General features: G+C 40.8%; 1 protein-coding gene across 8 annotated transcripts in view; it reads left to right on the top strand.

Moving 5' to 3' along the window:
• DMGDH (dimethylglycine dehydrogenase) overlaps positions 1-18,595 on the top strand; it is a 74,348-nt gene that overhangs the window by 28,811 nt on the left and 26,942 nt on the right. For 6 of the 8 annotated variants that reach the window (XM_070468593.1, XM_070468591.1, XM_070468589.1 and 3 more), the window contains 7 exons: positions 5,019-5,188; positions 5,657-5,810; positions 7,792-7,957; positions 8,394-8,524; positions 9,967-10,184; positions 11,789-11,946; positions 14,603-14,662. In XM_070468593.1, the coding sequence (XP_070324694.1) occupies positions 5,019-5,188; positions 5,657-5,810; positions 7,792-7,957; positions 8,394-8,524; positions 9,967-10,184; positions 11,789-11,946; positions 14,603-14,662 (1,057 nt within the window). Of the gene's footprint in view, positions 1-5,018; positions 5,189-5,656; positions 5,811-7,791; positions 7,958-8,393; positions 8,525-9,966; positions 10,185-11,788; positions 11,947-14,602; positions 14,663-17,827; positions 17,949-18,595 lie in introns of all 8 variants that reach the window. The other 2 variants (XM_070468592.1, XM_070468595.1) reach the window with 2 other exon arrangements.

The raw sequence follows: 18,595 nt of genomic DNA, 5'->3' as shown, positions 1-18,595 counted from the left end.
CATGGAGCCAACTGTTAGCATAGCATACAAAAGAATATAAATTCCAAAAGTTTTAGGAGCTCTATGCCAGGAACTGAGGACAGAGGCCAAATATTTATTTTTTTATTGTCCCACAGCATCCTTGTAAAAAATCAGTTTGCCATATAAGTATGGATTTATTCCTGGACTTTCAATTTTATTCCATTAGTGTGTGTGTCTATTCTTAGGCCAGTACCATGCTGCCTTGATTATGGTAGTTTTTCACTAAGTTCTGAAACTGGGAAGTGTGACTCTTCCAACTTTATTCTTATTCAGTTTTGTTTTATCTATTTGGGCTTCTTATATTTTTGTGTAAAATTTAGGACCAGCTTGTCAATATCTCTAAAGAAACCCCTAGGATTTCCATAGGGATTGCATTTTTGTAGATCAGCGTGGGGAGTACTGCCATCTTAACAGTGTTGAGTCTTATGATTCACACACAAGGGATGTCTTCCATTTGTTTGTGTGCTGTATGTGTGCTTAGTCACTCAGTTGTGTCAGACTCTTTGTGACCCCATGGACTGTAGCCCGCTAGGCTCCTCTATCCATGGAGATTCTCCAGGCAAGAATACTGGAGTGGGTTGCCATGCCCTCCTCCAGAGGCTCTTACCAACCGAGGAATCAAACCCAGATCTCTGGATTCTTTACCAGCTGAGCTACCAGGGAAGCCCATTTGTTTAGGACTTTTAAAATTTCTTTCAACAATGATTTGTAGTTATCAGAGTGTAAGTTTTGCACTTCTTTTGCTAAATTTATTCCTAAATATTTTATTTTATTTTTTGATCCTGAAATTAACTGAATCACTGTATTCAGTGATCAAACCTGTATTGATTTAGTCAATACGTTTTGTGGGTCATTGTTCTTTATCTATGAATAAACAGACAGGATATCTGGTCTCATGATATTTATACTTTAATAGAACACCTATTACTAAGGTAATTAGGAAGTTGCTTTCTTTAGATCACTAGTTACTTATCACCTAGACATATCTGCTTGTGTGGGTTTGATGCTGGCATCCAGCTCTGATTGTCCTGAGTAGTTTCCCCAGGTTGTAGACGCTGTGGGGTGAATGGAAGGACTACAGGTAGGGTCGGATCAAAGTGCCTCACTCTCTCTGGCCTAACCCCAAAAGACATTTTTGTTATTTAAAAGTTGAGATTGCTGAAATAGTTCTCATGAAACACGGTGGAATGCTTTACGTCGACTGCCCCTGCCAGCTTATACCAGGGATCCAGTCCGTGGTTCTGAAGGTCAGTGGTTTCCATATATGTGGCCGAGCACCAAAATCATCTGTTGTTGTTGAGTCACTCAGTTGTGTCTGACTCTTTGTGACCCCGTGGACTGTAGCCTGCCAGGCTCCTCTGTCCATGGGATTCTCCAGGCAAGAATACTGGAGTGGACGGCCATTCCCTTCTCCAGGAGCTCTTCCTAACCCAGGGATCAAACCTGAGTCTCCTGCATTGCAGGCGGGCTCTTTACCACTGAGCCACCAGCCTTGTTAAAAAGCAAAATCTCAACTCTGTTCTTAGTTGCATGTGATTCATTCTCCTTTGCATCTTACCTATGAAATTCCTATTATTTATCTTTAGAATCCATGAAACATGTGTTGAATTGGAAAACCAACAAGCAAGCATATTCCCATACAACCCCCTCCTGTAGATTCTGATTCAGTAGTCTGGAGAGGGGCCCAGAGATCACATTTCAGTATTGTCTGTTATTCTAGTTCAAAGAATAGGTATTTGCAAACTGTCTACAGATATGTCAGTGCTCATTTTCATTACCCTAGTCAAAGCTGTTTTACTTTTGTCCCAAATATAGCAAGTTCTCCTGCTTCTAGTTGACTAACACAGTGCTTCCCAGATGTTTAATGAGTTGTTCTGAACTGAATCTAGTTATCTTGGCTTAGAACAGATTACAAACAGCAAATTTAAAGACAGGAGAGTGCTGTAAGTTGTAACGCCTGACAGTTTAACAGTTATCATAAAAAAGCAGACACAAACACTCAGAAGGCATAGCAGCTGGGCCATGTAATAATGGGTTCTGCAGATAAATGCTAGACATAGAAGCCTAACTCTTCTCTCCTCATCGAGTTCCCTTTCACTTCCATGTTATACATTACTTCCTTATGAAAATCTTACCCACTGGGCAGAGGCATACTCTGTTGTTGGTTATACAAGGACCCAAAGCCTCCATGTGTATGCCTGCTCTATGCTTTAAATGCCACGTCGATTAATTCTCCACCAGCATCATAAAGTGTGCATGTGAGGAGACTAAAGCTCAGGATGGTTACACAGCTTCAAGGCCACACGACGGGTAGTGGCAGAACCTTTCAGAATTACACTCAGATGCCTCTTACTTTGAGCTCTTCACTCTCAACCACTCCACCAGGGGCTCTCAATAGACGCTTCATCCACCTCAATAGATGTGTTGTATGAGATTTTACATATAAGTTAATATTAGTTATAGGGCTAAAGTTTGTGGAAATTTCTTTTTTGCTATGTTTAAAATGCATAATGAACACGCACGTACTCTATAGCACATGGAACTCTGCTCAGTGTTATGTGCCAGATTGGATAGGAGGGGATCTGGGGGAGAATGGATACATATATATGTATGACTGAGTCCCTTCGCTGTCCACTTGAAACTATCACAACATTGTTAACCAGCTATACCCCAGTATAAAATAAAAAGTTTGAAGTTTTTAAAAAAAACACATTTTAACATAAAAATAAACAGATTGTACTCAGGATTAGCCTCAAGTAACAGCACTCTGCCCTCTTTATTTACTCATATGCATTGTTGAAAGATAAAGAACATGATGGTCTGGTAGTGAGTCCACGCGAAACCAAAGCACAACCTGGCTATGCCCAAGGAGTCTGCCAAGGATATAAATTCTGCTATGTGTATCTTGGCAGAAAAAAGAAGTAATAACCATTAAAGAAGTAAAGTCCAATAACAGAGTGTATACTGGGGTCAGATGACTGAGTTTGTAGCCTTAATCTGCACTTTGTTGTAGTGTAATGACCTTATTTAACTCCTGTGTGCAGGTTGGTTTTCTCACTGGTAAAATAGAGTTGCTAAAGCATAAATCAGCTGGTAGATGTTAGAGGGAAACAATGCCTGGTAAATGGTAAGCTCTCAGTGAATGCCAAAAGAACTTTATATAGTTTCAAGTCTTGTAAACAGTATCTCTAGCTCTCAAAAATGGTAACAGTTGTAATCACGCACTGGAACTGCTTAAGTGAGTAAACATTTTATGCAAATAGTTCATAATTATTTTAAGCATATATTTAATTTGTTTTGCTTTCTTGATACTTAGTGAGATTGTTTGTGGGTGATTTGGATGAGCCATGTCTCTTTTCAAAATTATCTAGAGAAGTATAAATTGCTATCTTTTTATCCTGCTTGAGAAATGTCCCTATAACAAATACAAGCAAATATATCATTATTACAAATTATGTAAATCATTTTTATAAAATAGTAAAATTGGCATCTTGTTGTAGAAAAAGGTAGTTAGCATTTCCAGTCTTTGCTAAGTTCCTCCCATGTTTTTAAAAGCTTCAGTGCTGGCTAAGTAGGTGTCATCTGGGGTACTAGAATTTCTTGCATTTTCACGTTTGCTCATGTGGCTCCTTTTTGCTCCTAGTCCTCCCCCCATGACTACCTGCTCACCCAACTCCTTGAAAGCTTCTCTTGACTTAAACCACAGATGAACCACCCAAGACTTTACCCACAAGAGTGAGTGGGTAGAACCTCACATGGGTGACATTAAACCCCAATTACTCCATCTGATATAAAATTATTTGCCAGTTATGTTCTTGGTCTTTTAAAAAATAATTATTCATTTAATTTTGACTGTGCTGGGTCTTCATTGCACACGGGCTTTTTCTCTAGTTGCAGCAGGTGGAGGCTGCTCTCTAGTTGTGGTGCACAGGTTTCTCATTGTGGTGCTTCTCTTGTTGAGGAGCGTGGGCTCTAGGGCACGCAGGCTTCAGTAGTTGCAGCTTCAGGCTCTAGAGCACAGGCTCAATAGCTGTGGCTATGCTGTTCTGTGCTTAATCACTCAGGCGTGTCTAACTCTTTGCAATCCCATGGCTCCTCTGTCCATGGGGATTTTCCAGGCAAGAATACTGCAGTAGGTTGCCATGCCTTCCTCCAGGGGATCTTCCCAACCCAGGGATCAAACCCAGATCTCCCCCTTTGCAGGAGGATTCTTTACCTCCTGAATCACCCCATGGGCTTAATCGCTCTTCAGCTCTGCATAAGATCTGCAGGCATGCTCCCTGCTCTTAGTTGCTTCCCAGATCAGGGATCGAACCTGTATCTCCTGCATTGGCAGGTGGATTCCTCACCACTGAGCCACCAGGGAAGCCCATGGTTTTGGTTTTAAAGTGTCTTCATGTGGATATAGAAACAAGCTAATCCTCCACACCGAGTGACTCATTGGTTGCAAAATACAGGAGCCATTGTTTCTCCCCTTCCTCCCCACAAGTCCTTGGGTGACTGTCTCTTTGTCTGTATGCCTATGATAATGGCCCAAGTCCTTGTACAGAGATTGCTGCTAAAGGGACCTAAACTAAACTGAGTCTGAGAAGGGATGGGTGTGCCACACCAGAGTGCACATATTTCTCTTGCAAGATTCTTATTAGCGAGAATAATCATAGCTCAAGATAAGGTACCGACCACATCTGCCTGTGTGCTTCCTTACCTCTATTTTTCTAGAGCAAGATCCTTACTAGCTAGGAGTCATAGGCTATTCTGCAGATATGCAGCTCTTGAAACTGTGGAAACTAACTAGTTATCAAGTCAGGCACATTTAATTTGGATGCTTAAACATTTTTTTTTTTGGAAAAAGATGATAGTATAAAGATTATGTTGATTGTGTGTTCTGAATAGCATAGAACACTCCAGCTTTGAGGCCTTGTGAAATATTTGGTCATGTTTCATTGCTGGAAAGTAATATGTGTTAATAACAGGGTATTTATTTCTATATTTGAAAGATACGGCATAATCCATGCTGGTGGGGTTGGGAAATATCTCAGTGATTGGATCCTGCATGGAGAACCGCCGTTCGATCTGATAGAACTGGATCCCAATCGCTATGGCAAATGGACGACTACTGAGTATACCGAGGCCAAAGCGAGGGAGTCGTATGGATTCAACAACATCGGTGAGGTGCAAACTCACTACTGTCTGTGAAGTGTGTTCAGAATTGACTTACAGCACCTCTGAGCTTAGGTGCTTTTTATTCTATGCATCGTTGGGGAATGGTTAGGGAGTCTAAAAAGCATATGCTTCTAAAACAAAAAAAGAATCTATGTGAATATATATCTTTAATGTGAGGAATGCATCAGTGATTTTAACTTTTAAATCTATTTTTACTTTACCTTTGGTGATCATTTTGAATGATGGTTTTGGTTTCTTGAAAATATAAATTTAATATGTATTATTATATGCTTATATATTAAGCTTATATGTTTATTTTACATATATGCTATGTGTATATATATGTGTATATATATCTGCATACATATAGCTTCTGGATTTTGAGTACTGTGTTTTCCATTTTCTGAATCCCTTCAGAATATTTTGTAGTTTTGGTTCTATGCTATTTAGAGTATGGGTTTTCCTTTTTCAGTTGGTTATCCTAAAGAAGAACGATTTGCTGGGAGGCCAACTCAGCGAGTCAGTGGGCTTTATAAAACCCTGGAGTCTAAGTGTTCCATGGGGTTCCATGCAGGCTGGGAGCAGCCACACTGGTTCTACAAACCAGGCCAGGACCCTGGGTACAGGTAAATGAGTGGTTTAACCTACCCGTGGCTGTGACTGCAGAGTGAACTTTGGGAGTAGGATGAAGGGACTCTAGAGAAGCACCATATCCCCCACACTGGCTCTACAAACCAGGCCAGGACCCCTGGGTACAGGTAAATGAGTGACTTAGCCTACCTGTGGTTCTGAATGCAGAATGAACTCTGGGAGTGGGATGGAGGGACCCCAGAGAAGCACCATATCCTTCTCTCACCCCTTCACTCTACCCTGTTCCAAACAGCATTGAGCCTTTTTCCATAAAAATAATTTCTGTGCAGTGGAGGCCTCACTGGCCCACGTTAAGGACCCATGTGGCCTCAAGAAACCTACAATCAGCCCAAGTGAAGCCCTTTCTTGGAATTTTCCAATTGCCCAGAGGAACCTTCCCCACCCTCTCCAAATCCCCTTTATCTGGCTTTTTAAAGGTTTACCTTGATTTAAGATGCCTGGTCAAATCACATAGTATGGAAACAGTATGGAAATATGGATTTTCTGTTTATAAGGGAATAGCTGAAAGCTACTGCTTTCTAATGCGTGTGCAATGAATTACATACACTGTTGATAAATTAGGGGAAAAGGTCATTTACTTACTATTTTAGGTTAAGCTAAAACATAAAGCATATAACTGAAATAATTCTCTGATTTTCTCTAAAGTTGTTGACATAGTGCTTGAATTACATATTCAAGGATTAGTATTTAGGATGAATAATGATTACATACTTTTTTCTCATGAGAAGACACAAACCAAGAGAAAGCAAGTTTTCAAGTTGTTACCTTTTTTTGACTGTTACTCTGCTTATTTAAGCAGATTTTGATGTCTACTTTATGATCAGACCTAAATGGTCCAAAGTATAGTAGTGGGCCAATTATTGATTAATGAATTCGTACTCTGTAGTCAGCCAGTGGAGATCACCTGGGGACAAAATACTGGCTTGGTTGTTTTTCTAAGTGACCCAGATAAATGCCAGATCTATTCTTCATGTTGTACTATTTGAACCTGGCTTGTTTTTTCTACTATTTTAATAATTAAACCACTGAAAACATATCCTCCTCTGAAGTTAAAATACTACATTAATAGTCTACTCTGTAAAGTAGAAAGGCCCCTGCATAATGAGTCAGTAGACCTTTGCTCCGGGCCCCGCTCTGTCATTAACTAGTACAGAGGCCTCGGAAGTCACTTTGTGCCTTTTGTCTAAAAACGGAAGATATTGGACCAGATGCTTGCTTACTCCAGGTGGCCAGCATGAGCATCACATGGGAGCTTGTTAGAGGGCAGCATCTAGGGCCCTCCCCAGACCTGCTGCATCAGATTCTGTAACATGTGCAAGTGACGTATTTACAGAAACACTTGAGAAGTATCAGACAAGATAGCTCTACCCCTCATATATTCTGATTTATGTCCCCCAAGTTAGTATTTTTAAAATGCTCCCCCAGGTGATTCTGATATGTAACCAAGGTTGACAACTAAAAGACTGGGTGACTTTTAAGCTCTTTTTCAAATCTGAGAGCCCACAAAGCCCATCTTATTTTCTTGTTAATTAATACTTTATTCACTGTGAAATGGGTCAAGGGATAGATGAGTAACTTAAAAAATCAGTTTCCAATATATATGTATGACTGGTAGAACAGGTGGCATTTTCCCCCCAAATGAAAATGTCTAGACAAGTAGGGCTTGTTAGGGCTTCCCAGGTGTCTCAGTGATAAAGAATCCAGTTGCCAATGCAGGAGATGTAAGAGACACACATTTGATCCCTGGGTCAGGAAGATTCACTGGAGTAGGAATCTGGAGAGGCAAGCCATTCCAGTATTCTTGCCTGGAAAATTCCTTGGACAGAGGAACCTGGTGGGCTACAGTCCATGGGGTCACAAAGAATCAGACATGACTGAGCACATAGAACTTATAAAAATATTCTTATTCTGATTTTTTTTTAAACAAATAACTTGTTTTGTGACACTGTGTTTCAGGCCAAGTTTTCGCCGCACAAACTGGTTTGAGCCTGTGGGCTCTGAGTATCAACAGGTTATGCAAAGAGTAGGGGTGATTGACCTGTCACCGTTTGGCAAGTTTAACATCAAAGGCCAAGACTCCATTAGATTGTTGGACTATCTCTTTGCAAATGTTATTCCCAAGGTAAATAACATTATGGGGGTAGAGGTACAAGGCTCAGGATCCTGGCCTGCTTAATTTTCTATCCCCTCATTTTCAAAAAACCAATGTGTTATTTCAGTTCACCTAGTGATTTCTGTATGAACACGAGAATTCTTCAACTAGTGAAGGGCATTCTAGCTAATTTTCAAATTTAAATTTCTGTTGACTGAATTATTATCTAAGGATCATATGACTTTGTTTAATTGTGTCAATAGGAACCCCCAGATTGGTTGAAATGTTATTTTTTTGACCAGTAATTATAATGATCATTTAAACTGAAAACTTCAAAATTAATGGGTTTAGGTTTACAGTCTACACAATTGATATAAAAAATTCAGATGTCTTACACTGTTGACATCCACGTTTTTATTTCCATGTGGCGTTGAAAGGATACATAAGATTTTCTTCATTTCTGTAGGTGGGTTTTACAAATATAAGTCACATGTTAACTCCAAAAGGTCGAGTATATGCTGAGTTGACTGTCTCTCACCAGTCTCCTGGGGAGTTCCTATTAGTAACTGGTTCTGGGTCAGAACTTCATGATCTTAGGTAAGTGTACACATCCTAAGAAAACTATGTGCCTTATAACTGATCCAGTCTTGCACCAAGGGTACTTATGTTTTGTGGGTTTTAATAATCAGTAATTGAAAATACAACTTAAAATCTGTAAAACTTATTGTTTTAAATAAATTTCATGTCTTTTATAGGAAATTACTTCAAGTGAGGGTCCCTATAACCATCCCCCTCCCAAAGGTAAAGTAAACCACTGGGTTTACTGGTTCTAATAATGTTAACTCCTATTTATTAGGTATCACTCATATGTCAGAATCATTTTTGCACACTATCTCAATAAGTTCTTTTAGTAGGTTTATCTGCAAGGTATATATTGTGCCCATTTTCAGGTGAGGAAACTGAAGTTTGGGTTACAGTGACCTGCTCAAGTCAGTCTTATAGATTCTGATGCTCACATTCGGCTCACATTAGTGTGTTGCCTCCAGGGTTTTCTTCTTCTTTTTTATTTTATTCATACTTTGTGCTCTCTGGCCCAACGCTGCGTTGAAATCATTGATTTGCCAATGCTATCCTTCACATGAATCTTCAGTCTACTATTTAGTCTACTGGAAAATATATTGTCTTTAGTATTTCAAAAATATTTGGAATATTGTTGTTTGATAAACATCTTACTCCAACAGACTCTCACTCTAGTTGTAAGGTGATGCAAATTCTATCCTCCTATCGAAGATATGTTAGGAGTCATCTTAGTCACTTAGCTTTGTGTCAGTCCAGCTGATCATTTTATGACAGATTTGTGTGGCTCCAGGGACTTCTCAGTAAATTATAAGCAAACCCTCTAACTGGCTTCCAATCAAGACTCAGAAACTGAAACCAGTCTTTAGAGTTTTAATCTTCTCCTTGTGATTGTCAAAGCAAGCATGTGTCTGGTGGCAGGCACATTATTAACCTTTAGCAACACAATTACATCTTCTATGTATGGGTATTAGAGAAAATTTGGGTTTAAATTAACTTCCCAAGATGGAGTCATTAGTTTAAATGTAATAGGGCCGTCACTGTTTGAAAAAATTTTGCGGCAGAGCTTGTTTAAATGGAAGGATCCTTCTGTGCTGTGAAAAACCACCCACATATTTGTAAGTGGGTGGCAACCCACATATATGTAAGCTTAATGGCAGCCCACTCCAGTGTTCTTGCCTGGAGAATCCCAGGGACAGAGGAGCCTAGTGGGCTGCTGTCTATGGGGTCTCACAGAGTCGGACACGACTAAAGCGACTTAGCAGCAGCAGCTTAAAAAGAATCATTTACTACTTCTGAGACTCAGTTTCCTCAAATTTAAAAATTGGTTGATTATATGAAATGACACTCTAGGGATTTTCTGGTAATTCTAGACACACAGTATATCTTCAGAGAAATAATCTGTTACCCACATGTGTTATTCCAGCAAGATTTAACACAGTGTTTATGAATCTCAAATGCAGATGGATTGAAGAAGAGGCAATCAAAGGTGGATGTGATGTTGAAATTAAAAACATAACTGATGAGCTTGGAGTCCTTGGCATCGCAGGGCCATATTCAAGAAAGGTCCTACAGAAACTGACCTCTGATGATCTTAGTGATAACGTTTTCAAGTTTCTTCAAACCAAGCCTTTAAAGGTTTCCAACATTCCTGTCACTGCTATCAGGATATCTTATACTGGTAAGAATTGGAAAACAGCCTAGAGTAAGTCTCTAAAATTTAGAAGCACCTGGAAATGTGTGCATACACACATGTTCAGTCTCTTCAATGTAAATCTGGAGGAAGATTTCTCCTGCTCAACTCTCCTGACAATTCTGTTTATTCACTCTGCGTCTGAGAAAGTCATTCCACAGACTTCCTGTTGTGGTTCCAGGCCCATAGCTAGCTGCCTACCATTCGGAAAGGTAGGTAAGAAAGTGCAGAGGACAGTTGTTGGGATAGTTGGAAGGGATGACAGAATAGTCAGGCCAGCTGATTCTGCTCTGTTGCTGTTCAGTTCCTCAGTCGTGGCCTACACTGGGACCCTGTGGACTGCATGTATCAAGCCAGGCTTCCCTGTCCTTCACCATCTCCTGGAGCTTGCTCAAACTCATGTTCATTGAGTAGGTGATGCCATCCAACCATCTCGTCTTCTGACACTCCCTTCTCCTGCCTTCAGTCTTTCCCAGCATCAGGGTCTTTTCTAATGAGTCAGCTCTTCGCATCAGGTGGCCAAAATATTGGAGCTCCAGCTTCAGCATCAGTCCTTCAATGAATATTCAGGATTGATTTCCTTTAGGATTGATTCCATGTGGGAGAATTCAAAATGGTCTCCCTTAGAGAACATCTTGAATGTGTTAGGCACAGCCCTTAAAGCATTACCGCTGTTCATCTTTCTTTCTAAGTGCATTAGAGAAGTCTTCCTTGGCACCTAATGGCATGTAGTAAGTACTAGAGACAGGGATGAATGGATGCTCTGCAGTTCCCCACTGGTTCTCTGGGCTCGTTCCTAAGCTCCTCTAGACTCCCTGTCCCTTCACAGGAGGGCTGGGTGCCCAGCATTCACTCGGGCCCACGGTGCTCCTGTCCCGGTGGTGTTCCCCGCCCTCCGCACAGGGAACAGGGCGAGCACACGGTATAAAGGCTGGAGCTCTTCCCTAGGCTTCTCTTGTCCCCATCCTCCCTCCCCCCAACCTTGGAAAACTGGCGACCAGAATAAAACGTAAGCAAAATACAAAACAAGCAGACTCTGAGCTGGGTTTCATTTTCTTCTTTTTTTTGCCTGTGGTTCTAATGGTGAATGAAATGACCAAGTAGGGAGAAGGAGGAGGTGGGGGCCATTAGAGACTCTGGCTATCCCCCAGTGAGGCACATTCGAATAATTGTCATCCGTGGCCTGTATGTTTAAGCTTCGTGATTTGGGGCCAAGGAGCTGGGGGTTGAGGTGTTTAAACCTTGAACCCCTTATCTTGATAAACTTTGCCATGCTGAGTCCTCACTTAACATTATGGAGCCAAGGTGAGAGGTAAGGTTAAGTCCTGAATCACCGTCTGTCTGAGTCGTTTTAAATGCTGTTCTCTCTGTGTGGGTGTGGGGCAGTATTGGGCACAGAACATCTGTCCTACGGCAGGCTCCTTTGCAGTGGGGCTTGGTTGCAACTTTTTTGGGAACCGAGCTTTTATCATTCTACAGTGTCTATTTTGCAGAAATGGAATCTCTCATTTGTTGATGTGATTTAGCTAATGCACATTAGACCTAGTGATCGCCATTCTTACTCTGGTGTGGGCCTTGTGGGTGCATTTCAGGTGAGCTGGGTTGGGAGCTGTACCACAGACGAGAAGATTCTGCAGCGCTTTACGACGCTATCATGAATGCAGGCCAGGAGGAGGGAATTGACAATTTTGGAACCTATGCCATGAATGCCTTAAGACTGGAGAAAGCTTTCAGAGCCTGGGGGTCAGAGGTTTGAAATGCTATCATCTTTATTAAAATTTTTCATGTGTTGTATCTGATTTTTATGCAAGGGTTAGTTAACTGTGTTAACATTGGCTCTGACTGTAAGAGAAAGAATGTATTGTAAGAAAAAAAAAATTTTTTTTTGGCCACATTGGACAGCATGCCAAATCTTAGTTCCCTGATCAGAGATGGAATCCACACCACCTGCAGTGGAAGCATAGAGTCCTAACCACTGGACCACCAGGGAAGTCCTGAAAACTTTATCTAATTAGGGACAAAGGTTTTTCTCCTCAATTTCCCAGTTGCAAATTTAGGGGAATTGTGATGTTATGTTTATTCTGCCTTAATTCCCCTTGGTTGGCAGAGAGCCCTGGACACCTGCTTCTGTGTGCTGACTTTGGCTGCCCCAAGGGAGCCTGTCTACCCCATGGGATTTGAGGACCACCTTTCAAAATTCCTCCTTCTCCTCTGTCACATTGTCTATCATCATTGCCTTCTTATTCTGCACCTTTTGGGGAAGTAACAACAAAAGCTGTCTTTCTGATGGGCAAGACTGGTGGTCTGGAATGTGTTGGGGCAGCCCACGCCTATCATTAATAATGAGAACTCAGGATTTCTATTTGTGTAGTTACACACCATTTTCATAGGCATGATGTCATCTACCTTCTCAGCTCTCCCTGAAGAGGGTATTATTGGTGATTCTCGGGCAAGGAGGTGGGAGTTAAACACACAATCACGCTAAGAAACAGTAAACAACTTGGTCCAGATTGCACAGAAGTGTTCAAACAGTGGTTCAAACTCTGTTCTCTTATTTTATCTCCAATATAGCAGACTATCTTTAGACCTCAATTTTCTCAGGTCCGCTAGTTTTCTTGGAATACATTGAGGTTTTAGGTGTGAGAGCTTAGATAAGGGACCTTTGTAAAGGGTGTACTTCAGGGTAGCGTCTCGGGTTTGAATGTATCCTCCACCACATACTATGTGGCCTTAACCCTCCAGAGACTTCACTTCTCTGTAAGAGAGAGACAGTCTTTATCCTACAGAGTTGTTGTCAAAATTAGGTAGTCCGCAAAGTACCTAGGACATAAAGCGTGAATTTGAGGGCAAAGTGGGTTTGAAAGCACAGGCAGGGTCCCTAGGACATTTAGATCAGGGGCAGAAGAAAGTGGGCTTTGAGGTGGACAATTCAGGCTCCTGGGGTCACTGAAAGAACAAGAGCCCTGGGGCAGTTGTTGCTTTTCAGAGGATGTGCTCTGTTGTGGGATCCTCAGCCTGCTGGGGTGGGGGTGGTTCTCAGAGGACGCTGCTGCGGGGAGAGACGGAGAGGACAGCTCTGCCTCCACTCCAAGGAACTCCAAGGAACGGGCAGCATTTCTCTGCTCTCCCCCTTGCGTTTTCTCCTGTCTCCATCCCAGCCCCTCTAATTTCCCAGCGGTGCCAGCACGCCCTCTAGTGTTATTACAGCAATCAAGCATCTGGACTTGGTTTTCAATTGTTTCCTGGAATTCTGAAAAATTTTTTTTTTAATCAATGAAATATTGTCTTAAAAGTAGACTTTTATCATAGAACACATGCTGGCTTTATAAATGTCAGTGTGGCAAGGGCAGCATCTTAAAATCAACAAGATGGTATCAAGTGCTCTAGTAAGCATGAGGTTTGGGGTGAGGCACTGAGAAAACCCTAAGTAATAAATTCTCATCTCGTTTCTGGAATTTTGAAAATTTGAGCAAGTAAAAAATAATCTTAGAGTTGCTAAAATTGACTAGGAAATATGAAGTCAAATTTTATATCATGGAAAACTATATTACACATATTTTATATGTATAAAATTTTGATATAAAATTCCATGATATAAAATTTTATATCATGGAAATTTATATTACACACCTAGATCATGCAAAAGCAGTGGTTTTTTTTTTTTGTTAAGTTTGGCTACCTTTTATGGGGTTTAGATTAGTTCTCTTGGTGCAAAAGAGATTAATGACAGCAAAACTAACAAAAATCAGGTCTAGTCCCAAAAGATGGCTTTAGCTCCACTTGAAGTATATTGTAATGACAGCCAATTTGAAAAGATTGAGATTCAACCTCTTAAAAATCAGGTCTAGTCCCCAAAGATGGCTTTAGCTCCCCTTGAAGTATATTGTAATGATAGCCAATTTGAAAAGATTGAGATTCAACCTCTTTTTTTTTCCCCCTTTTCCCTCTCCTGAACTCTGTGGAAACTATTTTCCTAGCATATGCTTTTTTCCTCTACCTATCCTGATTTCTGGATGATTGCAAGATAAATAAATTACTTAATAATGTTTCAAAACATATTTATGAAGAATTATTAGGTAAAAGCTTATGAGAATCTTGTTTCTGGGAAGAACATCATTGTTGTGGCATCCCTCAGATGTTTATTATACCAAAAGAGCCTTGGAAACAAGCTGGGAATTTTAGTATCTAATTTGCTATTAAAATAACAGTATTTGCTGAAAGGCTACATTTGAATTTTAGATTTAAAAAATTACTTTAGAGGCCAGTTCACAATCTATATCTATGTCTATCTGTCTATCTATATATTTCAAATGAAAAAGTATTCTCTTTAAAAAATAAATATGAAAGTGATGTTATTAAAACCACTTGTACTCATCTAAGATTTAAAATGCATGTTTCCCTTTTAGATGAACTGTGATACAAATCCTTTGGAAGCTGGACTGGAATCTTTTGTAAAGCTAAATAAGGTATGTTTACATTCCAAAGTGTACTTGAAATAAATCTTAAAATTATGCTGTTTCATGACAGAGCCATGCTTTAAAATTTAACCAAGTATGACTTTAGGGCAAATGAGTTGAACATAAATAGTAAGCATTGCTTAAGTGCTTCATGTTAAGCTTTGTCAAAATTTGATATCAGTTCAAATGATTCTAATGTGCCTGTCGATGTAAGAACCCATCAACGTTAAAGACCAAATCTAAATTCTAAGATAAAAATCAGTAAGGATGAGATGTCAGCAGGCAGTCTTGTAAATCCTGGTGACTTGTGAAGTCACAATTAGCTGATGAGACATACTGCATTAATTGACTCTTCCTGGGTGCTCAACAGCATGAAGCAGCCTCACCCAGCATATCTGTCCATCTGCTTATTGAGCATCTTGGTATGCAACATCTGCGTATAAGCGACTGACACATTTCAAATATGTTCAGCATAAAAGTTATTACTGAGAAGCCAATACAGGCCCAGAGAGTCATAACTGATGTTGACATTCTAAAGGGAACACCTGCATCAGTGGTTCTCAAACAGATAGCATCGTATCATCTGGGAGCTTGCTAGAAATACAAATCCTTAGCTCCCTACTAAATGAGGAACTGACTCAAACCTCAAACCTACTAAATGAGAATCCCTAGCAGTCAGGCCAAGTGTTCTGTGTTTTGACAAGCTTCAGGGGACTCCAATGCACCTAAAGTTTGAGACGCACCACCCTATACAATCATTGTGGAAAAGCGTATTATGAGACCAGTTTATTACAGTCTAGCTCACCTATTGCAAATCCTACAAATATAAATGAGGTTATCCCATTATGGACTAAGTGATTATGTCCCTCCATAATCCAAATGCTGAAGTCCTAACCCCGACGTGGTGCTATTTGGAGGTGGGGCCTTTGGGCAGTCATTAGGGTCAGGTGACATCATGCTTGGGGTCCTCACATTGGGGTCAATGTTCTTATGAGAAGAAGGAGAGAGATCAGAGCTTGCTGTCTGCCATGTGAGGACATAGTAGGACAGTGGCTGTCTGCCACCAGGAAGAGGAACCTCACAGCGGAACCAAAATAGCCCTGGATCTTGGACTCACCAGTCTCCAGAACAGTGAGGAGTACGTTCCTGTTGTTTAAGCCATTCCATCTGTGCTGTTTTGCTATAGCAGCCTGAGCTGATTCAGATACGTATTAAGCAGTGTCTCAGTTACTGTACAAGAACTTAGTGGAGGTTCAGTTAGTGGTAATATTGAAGGATAAGGACAGCAGCTGTCTTTGTTTAGGATATTTGTTAGAATTCCAAAATTCCTGTCCTGTCCTGCCTTAGGTGTTAATCAGCTAAAGGAAAAGCTGTTTTCACATTCCATGGAAATGTGAACATATGAATATGAATCAGGCTAAGGAAACTTTTTTAATGCCCCAAATCAGTTCCAAATTCTAAGCTAAGATATTAACATAAACATGTATATTTATGGCATTAGATTTTAGGAAAAAGAGCCTCTTAAAGGGTTTTAAAGGGAATATCTTTCTGTATATTTTCCCCATGACTTTTGTTTTTATGACGTACCATCTGCCTCCAGACCAGAGAAAGCAGGTGCTTGGAGTTCGGGCAGACCCTGGCAGCGGATTGCTCCTTCTGCTAACATAAGTCTTGGTTTAGTCATGTAAAACTAAGGATCAAAATGGCCTGACTCCTGAAGGCACTAAACTTCTGTTGTTGGTCACCAGTAGGTAAATATATAGCTGATTTCTTTGCTTCAGTGTTTGGGTATTATTGTTTGGGACTAAGGCACAGACAGTCTTCATGTTGTAAATGGATTTTTAAAACTCCCTTTGCTTCCCTGGCAGCTCAGACGGTAAAGTGTCTGCTTACAATGCGGGAGACCCAGGTTTGATCCCTGGGTTGGGAAGATCCCCTGGAGAACGAAATGGCAACCCACTCCAGTACTCTTGCCTGGAAAATCCCATGGGCAGAGGAACCTGGTAGGCTACAGTCCATGGGGTTGCAAAGAATCGGACATGACTAAGGGACTTTACTTACTTTACTTATGATTTGTAAGCAGGTGTGGTGTGACTTGTGCGTCTATTAGTTCCTTTAAATTAGTTCAGTAACCAAATCTCAGCTTAGAACTAAGTTAGTTGTTTAATAGATAGTGACTTTGATTTATGTTATTTTTATGATTTCTGAATTGTTTGTTCTCCTTCTGGTGTCATAAAGTTAATTTCCAACGCTTTCACTGGGTGAAGGTCCATGTAGCACAAGGACTGGGACCTAATCAAGCCAGTGGTTTTCAGTTGCACAACTCAGGTAGTTAGTGGGCCTCAGTCTCACCATACAAATGCTTGCTAATTTCCAAGACAGGTGAATAGATTGCATCAGCTTTGTTTTGAGCTTGTTTGGTGGTTTCACAGCAATTTTATCTTGTCCGTAGCAGTCTCTAGTGCAAAACAGGTTCCTGGAAAACTTACTTATGTTACAAACTGAACTGTGTCACTTGATAAGTTGACTCCTGTGCCGGGCTGTTACCCAGCCTGGTTTCATACCTCTCAAAGAATAATATAATGCAAGTCCATATGGCTTTGGGAAATTGATATTATATGAAAACCAAAGCAGCAAATACAGGAGAACATTTGTATTTAAAACAAAACCAACCCCCCAGATCTTGGCATTCTCCAATTATTATAAATCACTTCTTTCTTTTTTTTATCCTTCAAAGCAAATATGTAGACTTCCCTGCTTGGCCCTTCTGTGTCTGCGCAATGACTGTACACGCCGTAACATGAAGACAAACACAGTGATGCAGGCTGTGTCAGAGCTAGGGGGATACCTACACCTCTTTATCTGAGGATGAGGAAACCGAAGCACACAGAAGTGACCCCAGTGGTGTGCTGTGGTTGGCCCAGGTTGACCTCTGACCTCGCTGCAGCGAGTGCTTCCTCACCCCCCACTTTCTCAGCCGGGTCCTTTCTTGTCACGGGCTTTGCTGTTGTCATTCTGTGGGTAAGTGGTGTCCAACTCTTTGCTACCCCATGGACCGTAGCATACCAGGCTCCACGGGGTCCTCCAGACAAGAGTACTGCAGTGGGTTGCCATTTCCTTCCTCAGGGGATCTTCCCGGACCAGGGATTGAACCCAAGTCTCTTGTGTTGGCAGGTGGATTCTTTACCGCTGAGCTACCAGGGAAAGCCCTATAAAGAGCTTATCAGCCTTGAAAAACTGCCCCCAAATTTTCTGGCAACATGTATCATAGAATTTGCATGGCTACATTTTATCAGTGAGTACCTCCCACAGTCATGTTTTTGTTATAATGAATTTTGTATTTTGTGGTAGGATCAGAATAGCTGCTTTGGCCATTTTAAGAAGGAAGATGGGTGAGTGAGGTGAGCCAGCCTCATTAGGGTGAATTGTTTTCTTATCAAAACTGGTGCAAAAGTAGGGAAGAGAAAATTGGAGCACTGAAGAAATCTTAGATCATAAAGATGGCATTTGTCTTCCTTAACTCTTAAAGCTCTCCAAGTCGGTCTCCCAATGGTGTTGGCTTATATGAAGCAAATACACGTGTGTACACATTCATCCATCTAGTCAACATTTATTAAGTACTATTTACTGAACACTTTGCTAGACCACAGGTCTAAAAGTTAAAGATATGGCTCCTGATGGCTCTTAGATCTCATGAAGCTTGAAATGAGTGGAACTTTAAGAACTAAAGCTGTAGGATGTATTCTTAACCTTGATTCTAAAAGTAATTCTCTGCATGAGGTGGGTTGTGCAATAGCATGTATTAGAACCATCTCGAAGAGATGGGAAATGCTATGAGACATGTGAAAATTACTGAATGTTTCCTTTGAAGTCTAAGACCCCTTGACCTGAAGCAAGTTACTTCATTGTGCTTAATAGTATTATAATTTGTTCCTGAGGAAG

This window comes from Odocoileus virginianus, chromosome 6, assembly GCF_023699985.2.
Source record: "Odocoileus virginianus isolate 20LAN1187 ecotype Illinois chromosome 6, Ovbor_1.2, whole genome shotgun sequence".
NCBI classification, from domain to species: Eukaryota; Metazoa; Chordata; class Mammalia; order Artiodactyla; family Cervidae; genus Odocoileus; species Odocoileus virginianus.
This window is presented reverse-complemented; position numbering and strand designations above follow the sequence as displayed.